Source organism: Nyctereutes procyonoides, unplaced genomic scaffold (assembly GCF_905146905.1).
Source record: "Nyctereutes procyonoides isolate TBG_1078 unplaced genomic scaffold, NYPRO_anot_genome, whole genome shotgun sequence".
NCBI classification, from domain to species: Eukaryota; Metazoa; Chordata; class Mammalia; order Carnivora; family Canidae; genus Nyctereutes; species Nyctereutes procyonoides.
The window spans coordinates 21,582,252-21,597,114 of record NW_026575120.1 but is presented as its reverse complement, the minus strand read 5'-3'; the positions used below and the strand labels follow the sequence as shown (position 1 = coordinate 21,597,114).

Below are 14,863 nucleotides of genomic sequence, written 5' to 3'. Positions count from 1 at the left end.
GTGTCTCTGCTTAAGGTAGGTCTGTAACTTTGCTCACGCTCCTGTGTCCACAAGATCCATTCTTTGGCTCCGTGAGATAGCACCTTGCTCTCCTGTACCAACCTGATAATATTAACCAAGCTTTTCTCTGGGGAGATCTCCTCTTGTCTGAGGGCCTTCCTCGTCTTCCCAGTGAGGGCTCTCAGACCTCTACTCTTTTGCAGGAAGTGTCTGCCTTTAGTGCCCGCGGTTCTTGGTTCAGCTGCTTCCAGGAATGAAAGGTTGGCCCACCCAACAGCAGTGGCGGGGGTGGGGGTGGGAGTGGGAGACGGTGGCCACTGGAGTTTCTAAATTTATGTTTTTTCTTCTTATTATTATTTATTTTTTTATTTTTAAAGATTTTATTTATTTATCCATGAGACACACACACACACACACACACACACACACACACACAGAGAGAGAGAGAGAGAGAGAGAGAGAGAGACACAGGCAGAGGGAGAAGCAGGCTCCAGGCAGGGAGCCCGATGTGGGACTCCATCCCAGGTCTCCAGGATCAGGCCCCGGGCTGCAGGCGGCGCTAAACCTCTGAGCCATTCGGACTGCCCCTGTTTTGGGGTTTTTATGAGCTCTCTGTGGAACTATCTTAAGCAACCAGGGTGTACAGGATCGTGCCAATCAGGGCTTTGGTCACTATTAGGTTAACATCTATGCGCTGCTGGTCTTTCCTTTGCTGCCCCCCTCCCCCCGCGGGGGCTTATGTCTTCACTGCCCATTGCCCATCCAGGATTGGTGATGTCACTCTTGAACGTGTTTAGGTGAGGTTTGGTGGGGTCTGGAGCCGATGGCCAAAGAAGTATTCTTGAGCCATCTTTGGTGCAAAATGGTGGTTCTGTTGAAGCACAGGGGATGGGACCCTGGGCAGAAGGAGCTGCTGCTGCCCCGAGGTGGTGAGGGGCCCCTGATTATAGATTTTTGGGGTTGGGGAAGTAAAGATGAGAGAGTTCCAAAAGGACTTTCATATGCTAAAGAAGACTCACAGGATCCCAGAGGCCTTGCTGTGGGCTAACTGAGGCTGCTCTTCCCTCTAGCCAGGCATCAGCCTGAAGAGAGGAGCTTCCTGGGAGAAGCTTATACTCTGCCTGTCTCGAGTATTCGTCAGTGGGCAGCAGTTTCTTTTTTTTTGGGGGGGGGGCAGCAGTTTCTAAGGACATTTAATTCTGCCCTTGTTTCCCACATCAATATGGACAAATGCCTTGTGGTTAATTGTCTTATTTAAGGGTGTTTTGCAGAAGTCATTTCTGCAAAGGCTGCAAAACAGAATGCTCGTGTGTGCGGTGCCGTCTAAGATGTAAAACAGGATGTCTGTGCTGTTTTGTCTTAGCTGTCCCCCCTTCCATATTGTCTTGCTGGGGACCCTGGCCCTACCTCACTGTCCTGCTAACTCAGTCTTCGAAGCCCCAGGCGATGACTGGTGACACAGTCTTCCACCGCTCCCTCCTCAGGGCCCATATCTTAACTCTCTTCTCCCACGAAACTGGCTCTTCCCCTCAATGACCCATGTCAACTATGGTACCTCCTCCTGGTGACTTTGACTTGATTTCCCTTTCCTTGGCCCGACCACATCTGGGCAAGCACTAAGCCTCACCGTTGCCCTCACGGAGTCCTGAAGCATCTCCACGGCTGTCGGCATCGTGGTTTCTTCTGGTTGTCTCAACCCGCTCTGAGCCTCCTCCACAGAGGCTGGCCTTCCTCTAGGGACCCCGGGCAGGCATCCTTCGCTCGCGCGGTACAAACCCTGGCTCTCGCCCATCCCTCAAAGCCCCTTACGTTGCAAAGGGAACCATAGGCTGCAGAGGTAATACTGTTCCGGGACTTCTTGAGATGCCACAGAAGGAATGAAGTCTGGAAACATCATATCATGGCCCCTGCCCGTTCTGCAAGGTGTCCACCGTCAGCCTCCGTCCTTGGCTGCCCACTGCCATCAGGGCAGCCTGTGAACTTTCGCTCCGTGCTCTTCTCCTCCAGGTAGCCTCTTAACCGAAACAGAGCCGGGGCGCAGGGGGCGGGAGTACCTGGTTCCAGAGGCCCCAACATACCATGCTTGGCCACGTGACGCTGGCAAAACCCAAAGGCAGAGACGATGGTGGCAAAACAAGAACTTATTTCAGTGGAGGCCCACGCTGGGAAGACAATGCGCCAGGGTCCCAAAGACTCAACAAAATGCTGGAAGTGCTTCTGGGTTTGTAGAAGGAAAATACGGGGGAAAGGAGGGTAGTCCGTGCAGGCAGCAGCCAGGGTCAGAGGGGCCCTGTCTGGGAGTCAATTCTGCAAGGGGCCCGCTGGCCCAGGGCAGGCCTTAGGATCCAGGGGATAGTTTCGGGGGCTCCCACCGGGGGATGCTTTGCTCTAGTGCCTCCTGCCTGAGCTGAGGACCAGCTGGAAGGTTTGAGATGAAAATGGAGGCCACTAAAGTCAACTTTCATCCTCTGTCTCACACACACACACACACACACACACACACACGGATATTATCTTGTAAAGATGGTATCACATTTTACCCGCTATCTTCATGTATCTTGGGAATGTTATATTTGTTATCAAGAAATAGAATGACATTGTTATTTTTATGGCTGGGCCTGGCATTTCCTGGTGAGGAGGAGCTGGTTGTCCGCAAAGCTGTGATCAAAAACGTTGTATGTATACTTTTTTTTTCTTTCTTTCCTGAATTTATCACTTTAGGGAAATTCCTATGGAATGTTGTTCTGGAATAGAATGTACATTTTAGTTTGATAAAAATTGCCAGCGGTCATTCAGGACCTTGGGCTAGGGTTCTCAGACTCCTGAGTGGGCATGGCAGGGTGTATGTGTGTGGGTGTGTGGCAGGAGCCTGACATTTGTTGATTCCCTGCTATCACTTGCATGTTTCTTCTGGGAAGTTTGGACTTTATATTAGTTTCTCAAAGAGGGCGTGACACAGAAGAGCCATCATTTACTGAGTATTACTGTGTGCTAGGCTGAAATGCGCACATACCATCAACTCTCACCACAAGCCTATTAGCTCCATTTTACAGATGAGACAACAAAGTCACGGAAGTCTCCCCACTCTCTTCTACTCATCTTGCAAACCACAGTACAGGAGGGCTTGGGTACCCTTTCCCACCAGATAAGGAGTAAAGCCCTTGTCCTGTTGTCCACTCTGGCAATTACTTCCCATCCTTGGGGGTTAAAGTCCATGTGTACCATCTCTGCAGGCCGATTTTGTGCTTCTGCACTTTGCCTCTTCATTCTGCTCTAAATGTCCTTTGCCCCAATTTAAATCCTTGCCGTTCCATTTTGAGGTGATCGTCCCCTGGACTGGACATTCCAGTAGCACCACCATCTGGGGTAACATTAATGTTGGAATAAACCCTCCATCTTATTCTGAAAGATCCTTCCTCTTGTTTACTTAAAATAGTTTTTCTTTTTTCTTTTAAGAGTCACTTAAATATTGCCGTGTCGTTTAATGTTCAGGGTGTTTATTCCTGTTCAGCCAGAGCACCGTGTGATCCCATCAGGGCAGGAGCCTTGTTTTGTCTTACTTGGTTTTTCTTTTTTCTTTTTTTTTTTTTATGATAGTCACAGAGAGAGAGAGAGAGGCAGAGGGAGAAGCAGCCTCCATGCACCGGAGCCGGACATGGGATTCGATCCCGGGTCTCCAGGATGGTGCCCTGAGCCAAAGGCAGGCGCCAAACCACTGCGCCACCCAGGGATCCCTGGTTTTTCTGATAATACAGCTCACTGCAATGACAGATGGTTTTGGTTTTTGTTTTAAAGATTTTATTTATTATTTATTTATTTATTTTATTTTTTTATTAAAAATTTTTTTTTAAAAAATTTATTTATGATAGTCACACACACAGAGAGAGAGAGAGAGGCAGAGACATAGGCAGAGGGAGAAGCAGGCCCCATGCACCGGGAGCCCGATGTGGGATTCGATCCTGGGTCTCCAGGATCACGCCCTGGGCCAAAGGCGGGCGCCAAACCGCTGCGCCATCCAGGGATCCCAGATTTTTTTTTTATTTTAAAAAAATATTTTATTTATTTATTCATGAGACACACACACACACACAGAGGCAGAGACACAGGCAGAGGGAGAAGCAGGCTCCATGCAGGGAGCCAGACGTGGGACTTGACCCTGGGACTTCAGGATCACTCCCCGGGCCGAAGGCAGGCGCCAAATGGCTGAGCCACCTGGGCTGCCCAATGACAGATGTTTTATTTTTATTTTTTAAAGATTTTATTTATTTATTCATAGAGACAGAGGCAGAGACACAGGGAGAAGCAGGCATCATACAGAGAGCCTGACATGGGACTCGATCCAGGGTATCCAGGATCACCCCCTGAGCTGCAGGTGGCGCTGCAATGCTGAGCCACTAGGGCTGCCCGACAGATGTTTTAATAAATATATATATATTTGGAGGGAGGATGAAAAAGTTATTTGTGGCTAGCCTGCCACTTACTATTTAAAATTCATGCTTCTGTCCTGTCTGCATTTCAAGATGAGCTCATACTTGCTGTAGGGACTTATTTAAATGTGAAATGTCATGTGATAGTACCACCAGCACTGGAGGGGACAGGAGACTCCTGCCAGCAGGCTGGTGTATAGTTACAGTGACAGTGCCAAACTGTGCACACACCTGAATGAAATTCCAGTCTTAAAGATTATCTTTTATCACCAGGTGTCCGTACCAAAAGCAAATACCATGTGATTCCTTCCTTTTGACCGTTTATATTACTTTACCTTCTAAAAGAAAGAATAGGAAATTGACTCAGAGGAATTCTTTTGTTTTCTTATGCTAACTGGTCACTTAATAAAAACTATAAGTGATACAAGGAGTGTTTAAGAAACACAAGAAAAGACTATGCACACCATAGAGCAATCTTTTAGAATTCCTGTTCTCTTCAAGGTCCTTCTACCTGGATGAAGGATCAAATTAAGATGAGGTAGATTAGCAGGAAAAACCCACATTGAGTAGCTTACACACTGGGAAGCCACAGAGACATGGAGGTTCCAGGCAGTTGGACAAAATGAGGTCTATACATCATCCTGTGCAAGATGGGGGGGGGGGCTGGACTTTGAAGGGAAGAAATAAGAGCACACCTTTGCTAAATAGACATTTGTTCTGCCATTTGACGGGTCACTCAGATAAAGCTGATGTCTGGTAACAACCAGTGTTCAGTCCCAATATAGATTCTTCCCTGTAATTACGGGAGGGGCAAAAAGCTCTGTTGAGCTATAGGGTCTCCAAGGCCTTCAGCTCAATGATCTCCAGGACCAACTGGCCATCTGGGGGCAGCCTGCCCTGAGCCTCCAGAGTAGCAACAACTAGAGCTACTGCTCCTTCATTAAGCCTTCCAGATGCCTATAGTGAAGATTATTAATCAGATGTTACAAATTAAAAGTGTTGAAAGTTAAAGGATCTCAAGGGCTTAGGTCAGCTGGGGCAGGAGCGGTTGCCCTTCTTCCCTGTGTTCTTGCTCCTTTAGTAACAGGAAGAAAGCAAACACAAGTCTAACAATATGTGCACCTCCCACATCTACAGGAGACACCCAGGAAAATGGAGGCGCTCCCTGAGATGGCCCAAGGCACTGCCTTGGATGAAAGCCAGAGGATGCTGGGGTGGGGGATCAGTTCCAGGAGGGGGGCAGCTGAGGCTCTGCAGGTGGGGATGGGGGTCAGTTCCAGGAGGGGGCAGCTGAGGCTCTGCAGGTGGGGGTGGGGGTCAGTTCCAGGAGGGGGCAGCTGAGGCTCTGCAGGTGGGGATGGGGGTCAGTTCCAGGAGGGGGGCAGCTGAGGCTCTGCAGGTGGGGATGGGGGTCAGTTCCAGGAGGGGGCAGCTGAGGCTCTGCAGGTGGGGATGGGGGTCAGTTCCAGGAGGAGAGCAGCTGAGGCTCTGCAGGTGGGGATGGGGGTCAGTTCCAGGAGGGGGGCAGGGGAGGCTCTGCAGGTGGAGGTGGGGCTCTGCGGTCCCTGGAGCCGCGGTCACCTTGTTTTCCTGCTGCTAGAGGGAACACGACAAAGAGGACTGTCGCGGGGGGCGGCGGGCGCGGGCCCGGCCTCCCCACCGGCCGCCCAGGCTGAGTGTGCGACGGCCGCCGCTAGGCGGGGTGGGCGCGGGACAGCACCCCCGGGGGCGCCGGGACGCCGCGGCTGGCCCTTTCCTTCCACCCCCGCCCAAGCCGGGCCTCGACGAACCTTCGGGAACGCGGGCGGGGCGGGGCGCATGCGCGGCGTCAGGGCCGGGCGGAAGTGTACGTCGCCGTGCCGCCGCCGCGTGACGCACTTCCTGTTTGTTGTCGAGAAAGGAGAGAAAGGAAAGCGCGAGGAGCTGCCGCTGCCACCGCCGCCGCTGCCAGCGCCGCCGTGCCGGAGCCGAGGGGACCCGGGCCGCCGCCCCGCCGCGCCTCCTGCCCGCCGCCGGCTCCCTGTCCTGGGTGAGCGTCGCCCTCGGGCGGGGGGCGGGCCTGGGACCGGTGTGGGGCCGGGCCGGGGCGGGGGGCTCGGGCCGGGGGCGGGGGGCCGGGGGTCGGGGATCTGGGGCCTGCCGTGGGGCCGGCCTTCCGAGGTGAGCGTCGGGCTGGGGTGTCTGCGGGCGGCCGGGGCCGGGGGCGCGGCGGGTGGGGGTGGCGGGGCCCGGGCCGGCGGTGAGGCCGGGGCGGCGGGGGCTGGCGGCGGGCGTGGGCGTCGGGCTGGGTGCACGGGGGCCCGGCCCGGGGCGGGGCCGGGGTCCGGGGTCGGGGGTCGGGGGTCGAGGCCCGGGGCGGGGGCAGGGCCCGGGGCCGGGGTCGGGGTCGGGGCGGCCTTCGCCCTTGGTTCGCCCCGCGCCGGCGGTTGGGCCGGGGCTCGGGCGGAGGGCGGGGTCCCGCCGCGGGAAGGCAGGTTTTTACTCTTCCTAAAGCCCCACGTGGATGACCCCAAAGCCAGAGACGAGGTAGGTCTGCAGAGGGTGGCAGTCTGGGGGAGGAGCGCCCCGAACACGGAGACCGGGACGCGCGGCTCCGGGAGACGCGAAGCCGCGTTCCCGGAACTTCCCACTAATTGTTGAAAAGTTTTCGGATGAGCAAAACGCCCGGATCTCACCCAAACAGCCGGTTTGGTCTGTTGCTTCAGAGTGTGTCATGACCTACAGGAGCGAAGTTTACGTCAGCCTGTGCCCAAGGAAGGGGACAATTGAGGCACGGAGGGTACGTGGCCTACTGTGTGGTCCCGGAAGGTCTTCCGAGCGAGCCCGGGGTTGGCTGGGGGGGAGGTTCGGCTCTGGCCGGGACTAGTCGGCTGCCAGCGAGAGGAGGGGTTAGCAGGCCCGTGGAACTTGTTGCTGCTTTTCTGCTGTAATCGTGTCCAGGAATGAATGATGCGGGTGCAAATGTTTCCGCACTGTGCTTCCCTCCCGCGTCTCCCAGATACCCCAACCCCCGGTTCGCTGGGAAGTTCATAATGTACACTTTTAACTACTTTGGGGTTAGTACTTGCGTGTTTGTGTAACAAAAGGGTGTGTGGTTTTTATGCATAGTAGCCGGTAAGCGGTGGAATGTTCTGGATAAGGCGCATGGGAGTTGGGGAAGTACATTGGCTTGGTGGAGTGGGCTGAGCCTAAGCCGCCTCAACTTGTTGCTTAGGGTTTGGGACTTAAGGAGCCGTTAGGGGATTTCCCAGGAGTTCAGCACCCACTTAAAAATCTTTGTTTTAAATTTGTTTCCTTGATTTGAGATTGGTGTATTTGAGAGGTTTTTCTGGCTGCGGGACAGACTTATCCGGAGGGCTGGGTGGAGAGTGGTGTTTAATATTCTGAAGACTAAATTATGGACGAGGAATGATAGTACACCTGCAATTAAGTGGCACACAATAGGTTTTGTCTTTCAGCAAGCCCCTTATTTTTCGTAGGTGTAAATATTAAGAGTAGAACCATTTTCCTCTGTATTCACTTTGTTTTTGGACACCTTTATTATTTATTTTAAAGGATGTATATTTTTTAAGATTTTATTTATTCATGAGAGAGAGGCAGAGGGAGAAGCAGGCTCCATGCAGGGAGCCTGATGCGGGACTCGATCCCAGGACTCCAGGATCACACCCTGGGCCGAAGGCAGGCGCTAAACCACTGAGCCACCCAGGGCTCCCCTGTTTTGGACACTTTTAAAACGATTCTACTCCCTACCATTGGTAGTTTCTGACTCGCAAACTCAAAAACCAGGTTGGGGCAGGGGATGGTGTTTGCATATTTTTTAGTTTGTTTTATTTAAGAGGGCACTTTAAAATTCAGTAAGTTTATAATTTTATTTATTTGACTTATTTTAAAGGCTTTATTTATTTATTGGAGAGAGTGAGCTCAGCAAGGGCTGAGGGAGAAGCAGAGTAGGGAGCCTGCCCTGGGGCTCCATCCCAGATCTCAGGACCCTGGGATCTTGACCTGAGCCATCCAGCCGCCCTTAGTGAGTTATTTTAAATTCACTTTTCAGGGTTGCAGTGTACTGCTTTACCTTGGTGATGTTCTGTTACCTTCCACTGTTGCTGGGACTGCCCATTACAGGTCATCTGCTGTGTTAGTTAATGGTTGAGGGTGATTGCATGCCTTTTCTGTTGCAGGTTGGTAAGGATTAAGTGAATGGAATCAGCCTCTATTTGTAAATTAGAAAGGTTTTTTTTCTTGGAAATGAATCTAAAATTTAGAGTGGGGGTGGTCTGTCTGAGAACTCTGGTTTGCTTTAAATTTGTTCAGAACACCACCTAGTGGTGAAATAGGCCTAATTGCAGGTTTATTAGGGAATTAGGATGGGGACAGTGGCTAACAGGAATTAACAAATGCTGTCGTTTCTCTTTGATAAATAAGATTTGTGAGAACTTGAAATTCAGGAGGTAAATGAGAAGAACAGCAAGGTTGGTGAAGATAAGAATAGTGGTAGAAATTATAATTTAGGAATGGAAGGACGATCGACTAATTGTAATCTCTACCTTGAACTCGGCGCTTGAACTCACAACTTTAAGATCAGGAGTCACATGTTCTACCAATTGAGTCAGCCAGGTGCCCTGGAAAGACTATTTTATTTTATTTTATTTTTTAAAAGATTTTATTTATTTATTTATTCATGGCAGACACACACAGAGAGAGAGAGAGGCAGAGACACAGGCAGAGGGAGAAATAGGCTCCATGCAGGGAGCCCGATGTGGTACTCGATCCCAGGTCTCCAGGATCACACCCCAGGCTGAAGGCGGTGCTAAACTGCTGGGCCACAGGGGCTGCCCTGGAAAGACTATTTTAAAGCCTAAATGGAGAAAATGACTTATGGATAACTCAGTTTGGAGAAAAATTTTTTTTAACCATTTTTTTTTAAAGATTTTATTTATTTATTCATGAGAGACACACAGAGAGGCAGAGACAGGCAGAGGGAGAAGCAGGCTCCCTGCAGGGAGCCCGATGTGGGACTCAATCCTGGGACTCCAGGACTAGGACCATGCCCCCGGCCAAAGGCAGACACTAAACCACTGAGCCACCCAGGGATCCCCCCTTGTATTAATATCCTGCTTAGGAAAAGTAAGCTTAAAAAAATACTTCACTATTACTATTATTTCACTTAATATTTAAGGTGGGGAAAATTAATTTCTGAAAAAAATTATAAACGGGGCACCTGGCTAGTTCCATCAGTGGTGTGCACAACTTTTGGTCTCAGTTGTGAGTTGGAGCTGTATTGGATGTAGAGATTACTGAAAAATGTTGAAAAAAATTATAAAGTAGCTAGGTTTCTTTCTTTTTTTTTTTTTTTTTAAAGATTTTATTTATTCATGAGAGACATAGAGGCAGAGACACAGGTAGAGGGAGGAGAAGCAGGCTCCATTCAAGGAGCCCGACGTGGGACTTGATCCCAGGAATTCAGGATCACGTCCTGAGCCAAAGGCAGACACTCAACCGCTGAGCCACCCAGGCGTCCTGGTAGTTAGGTTTCTAAGGGTTGCATTTTATGTCGTAATGGAGAGGAATCTTTTATTTCTATACCTCTAATACCTTATTTCAAAAGTTGTCTCTTACTTGGGCGTAGCTTGGTTTTCTCTGAAAACTGTTACCCTGACATCAGTCTTAAGTAAAAAAAAAAAAAAAAAAAAAAAAGCCATTGCGAAAGACTGTGAGGTAGTAGAGCTGCATGGAGTTTTTGTGTTTGGTTGTGTGTATTTGTTTATCAAAATACTCCAGTTATTTTAGGATTCTTAAGCTCAGTTGCAAGGATCAGTTGTATTTGGAAAGCTGATTTCTTCAGGTAGCATGTGATTTGTACCCTTTAATTCTCATTCTACTTTTCACCAGCACAGGTGGTTATAGGGCCTTCTGTGTGTTTCTTTAGGGTAGGCCTAGAATCATCACTTCTGTGCTCCCTTTGTGCCTAAGGCCCACAGTGCTGAGAAAACATGATTTGGGGTGGATCTTTGTCCTGCTTACTCTTCGTGTTTCATAATGGAATCCAGACTTCAGGAGAGTTGGGGGCAAAAGTACGCCATTTGAGTTCACAGGTACCAGGACTGTGTACTTGCTATGTGTCCTGTTTATTTTAACAAAAAGAGCTTAGTTATGTCTGTGAGGGTCTAATAGTTGTTGATTACTGGTTTTGGCGATCAGTGGTCTCAGATCTTGAGTTGAATGGAAATAGTGTCCTTGCTTTTTTCAGGAATAGGTGATGGCATATTGGCTCCGTAGGTAAGTAGATGGTCTGTGATAAGCAGTGATAGTTCATGACTGTGTCCCATCTCATATGTGCAACCCAATTCCCTCCCCTGTCCCGTCCCCCAGCCATGTATTCTGGGAATTCTCAGGTAACAAAGTGACTTATAGGAAACTTCTCCAGATTTATTAATTTATTATTAAAGGTCTTGCCTGCTTCCATTCCATTAAGCAAATTGCATTGCCCTAAATTAGCTTGATGCCATACAAGAATTAAACATTTAAAAAGATGGTTTCTTGGGGCGCCTGGCTGGCTCAGTCCATAGGGCATGTGACTTAGTCTTGGATTGGTTGTAAGTTCAAGCCCCATGGTGGGTATAGAGATTACTTAAAATCTTAAGAAAGAAATGAGAATGTTCTTTTAATTTTTTTTTTTGTTTTTTTTGTTTAAAGATTTTACTTATTTGAGAGAGAGATTGCATTGCACGAGTGGGGAGGAGAGGGTGAAGCAGGCTCACTGCTGAGCAGGGAGCCCAATGCGGGGCTCGATCCCAGGACCCCAGGACCACGACCTGAACTGAAGGCAGACACCCAACCAACTGAGCCACTCAGATGCCCCATAAAAATGGTTTCTTTACAGTTACCTCTTTTTTGAGTTTATTTTTTAATTTTTTTTAATTTTTAATTTTTTAAAATTTTTATTTATTTATGATAGTCACACAGAGAGAGAGAAAGAAAGAGGCAGAGACATAGGCAGAGGGAGAAGCAGGCTCCATGCACTGGGAGCCCGACATGGGATCAGATTCCGGGTCTCCAGGATCGCGCCCTGGGCCAAAGGCAGGCACTAAACCGCTGCGCCACCCAGGGATCCCCCTCTTTTTTGAGTTAATAGAAGTAATGAGTATCTTGATTTGCTGGGTTTTTAAGCTAAAGCTAGGAAATGTGTTCAATGGATATATATGACCTTTCGCTGGAATTCTGTTATAACAATGTATAATGAGCGGCAGTCTGTGGGTGGATAAGAAGAAGAGGCATTGTACAAGGAGGGTTTTCTCCCTTCTCGAACATTTTCAGCATTTAGTCTCATAGGTTGGAAAGGAACAAAGGAGGTTTTTGTTTTGCAAGCAGAGCAAGGTTTCTTAGATGTTAGGTGAAGAGGTATTTGCGAAAGGTCTTTTTGGAAAGATGGTCACTTCTGCCCAGTAACATCTTACGTGGTAGGTGGCCAGTATTTGGGATATGGAATAACAACATTCTGGAATGTGGAGGGGTCTAAGTCATCCACGAGGCTTGAGGATCTTGACTCAGGGATAGTCTGTAGAGGTCTGAGAGGCTAATATATAGCAGTCATGTTGGGCACATACCTTTTTTTTTTTTTTTTTTTTAAGATTTTATTCGTTTACTCATGACAGACACAGAGAGGCAGAGACATAGGCAGAGGGAGAAGCAGGCTCCATGCAGGGAGCCTGACGTGGACTCGATCCCGAGTCTCCAGGATCACACCCTGGGCTGAAGGCGGCACTAAACCGCTGGGCCACCAGGGCAAGGCACATACATTCTTGAGGTTTTTTTTTCTCTTTTAGAAAAAGCAAAACCAAGGTTTCATAACTGAAGGGGGCCAACTAGGCTGTGCAGAAAACTTGCTTTTTTAGAGCTAACTCATCCTGGAGCACCTCACGTAGCTCATCAGATAACTGATGTTTTTTTTAGGCAAAGCTGATAGTAGAGAAGTTTCAGGCACGAGAGTACAGGGAGGCCAAGCAGTGCCTCCTAAATCACATGAAGCTCTTTGGGTAAAGGGGCTGGGTAAGGGGATATCGAGATGGATTTGATCCCACCTTTTCCCTGAGGCCAACCTTCATTGCTGTTTCCTCATCTTTGCCTTATTCCCTGCAGATCATTTGTTTCTGCAGCTAGTTTCTGGGGCCAGGTGGGGGAAGGTGGTATTTGGAGAGGGGTAGTAATTTTGTACTGGCTAAGCTGTGTCCTTGGATAATTTGTTATATTTCACTTAATCTTTGTTGTGGAGCAAGAGTGTTCTTTCTGTAGTTAGAACTTTTCTTTTTCTGCAGACTGTTTTGCCTGCAGTTGAGTATTTTTTCTAAAGATTTTTATATTTATTCATGAGAGACAGAGGCAGGCAGAGACAGGCAGAGGGAGAAACAGGTTCCATGCAGGGAGCCTGATATGGGACTCGATCTGGGGACCGTGGGATCATGCCCTGAGCCAAAGGCAGATGCTCAACCGCTGAGCCACCCAGGCATCCCAGTTGAGGAGTATTTGATTCAAGGGGCTGTATCCTTAGAGATCATCCATGTATTTAGAGAAGAATGAAGTGGTTAGATTGATCAGAGGAAGTCTTAAAGTGAATAAGGTGAGTTTTTGAAGGTAACCAAGAGGTTCGAGAACCTGTAAAGTGCCTTTTCTGGTACTTTTTCAATGATACATAGGAATAAAAGTCAGTAAAGGCAGTTTGGATGGATAGTCTACATAATTTTCTCTCTTGATAGTAAAGGGGAAATTTCAGACACTTAAGAAAAATGACCAGACTTATTTTACCCAGAATTCTGCTTGTAGTCAAGAATGCTCTAGTAATAAAACTTGTAAATAAAGATGGCTTAATTCTTCTGTAGAGTAATTGTAAGAGATGATGGTAGCTGACTTCACTTTGGGAATCAGACCTGTGTTTTGGTATCAAGGTTATGGTACGTGGGTTCAAGTAGCAAGCAACTATAGGGAAGTGGGTACTTGAGCTACTAGCCTTCACTCCGAGGAAGCATCTTGGGTACTGAGTATGTTTATACTCTCATTCATTTGTTGTGATTGTAGTCTCCATGGAAAAAGTGAGAGTCTTAATGGGCAGGTTTGGACACTTAGGAGTTAGATGAGAGAGACCCTTAATCCAAAAGCTGAAAGGAGAAGGTGTTCACACTTAGTGGGCTGGTATGTTGTGAGGACTGATTTTACTCCGCAGCTGTATCCTCAGAGGAGCCAAAAACCACAGAACTCGTCGACAGGACTGTGGACACATAACCTAGGTGACATGGGAAGTCCTCTTTCCAGAGAGAAACTAGTCCATGATCATTTGTGTACAGTGAATTGGATGAGAAGATGAGATTAGAATGTATGATACCTGGCATATGTTGGGTATGCAATAACGTTTTATTTATTTTTTATTTTTTTTTATTTTAAAGATTTTATTTAATTTATTCATGGGAGACACAGAGAGGGAGGCAGAGACACAGGCAGAGGGAGAAGCAGGCTCCATTCAGGGAGCCCGACCTGGGACTCGATCCTGGGTCTCCAGGGTCACGCCCTGGGCTGAAGGCGGTGCTAAACCACTGAAATAACATTTTAATATTTTGCCAATTTGGTTTAGTCAGAGTTCATTCTGGTAAGTAGACCGGCAACCTTGGATTTGCATTCTGTGTTTTTTCCTAAGATTTTAAAGTTTATTTCAGAGAGCATGGGGGGGGGGGCCCAGAGGGAGAAGCTGAGCAGGGACTCCCCCAGTAGAGAGTTCTGATCTCTGGGATCCCTGGATCACAACTGGATTCAGCAGATGCCTCACCGACTGAGCCCCCCCAGGTTTGCATTCTACGTGAGTATTTGTATGGATCACCTACCTGAGGTACTTTTTTTAAAGTGCAAGTTCACAGGCTCATGTAGTATTAGGGGAGATAGCATCTTCTGGATCAGGCCTAAGAATCCTCAATTAGATGTTTTTCTTTCCCCACAAATATGAGGTCACAGTGGACCACAGTATGGTACTGCTGCTTGGGGCCCCTGTGTGGCCGGTTCTGGTGCCTGCCCTGTGCTTTCCCTGACTCATTTCAGAGTCTGAGTTGCCCTCCATCTCACGTGGTAGGAGCACTCTGTGTTGACTGACCACTTTTTTCAGCCCTAGCAACATGTACCCAGTTGACGAGTATTCCCATGTTGAAGCAACGGATATTAGGAGACAAAGCTTGGCTTCTAGTGGTCTCTATGATTTGGTTTAAAAAAAAAAAAGGTCACATGCCAACCATTAGGTAGAAAAATGGCCAAAGGATGCAGATCCAGTCATTCAGTGGAAGCACAATCAGATAGCTCTTGAATATGAAAAGTTGCTTCATTTTGTGGGTGCAGAACAGAGTGGGCTTCACTTAATCAGTTGGAAAGGTGTTGTTTCTGAGCTCCTGACCCCGGGTAGGGTG

General features: G+C 48.5%; 2 protein-coding genes across 3 annotated transcripts in view; both read left to right on the top strand.

Annotated features, from left to right (window-relative positions):
* LOC129516141 (skin secretory protein xP2-like) overlaps positions 1-7,655 on the top strand; it is a 30,510-nt gene extending 22,855 nt beyond the window's left edge. The window contains exons 4-5 of the mRNA XM_055335471.1: positions 6,028-6,456; positions 7,642-7,655. Of these exons, the coding sequence (XP_055191446.1) occupies positions 6,028-6,456; positions 7,642-7,655 (443 nt within the window). The remainder of the gene's footprint in view (positions 1-6,027; positions 6,457-7,641) is intronic.
* Positions 6,325-14,863, top strand: part of DNAJB6 (DnaJ heat shock protein family (Hsp40) member B6) — a 74,151-nt gene continuing 65,612 nt past the window's right edge. Inside the window, exon 1 of one of the 2 annotated variants that reach the window (XM_055334613.1) lies at positions 6,325-6,456. The gene's annotated coding sequence lies outside the window, so the exon portion shown is untranslated. Of the gene's footprint in view, positions 6,457-7,132; positions 7,207-14,863 lie in introns of those variants that run through there. The other variant, XM_055334614.1, reaches the window with a different exon arrangement.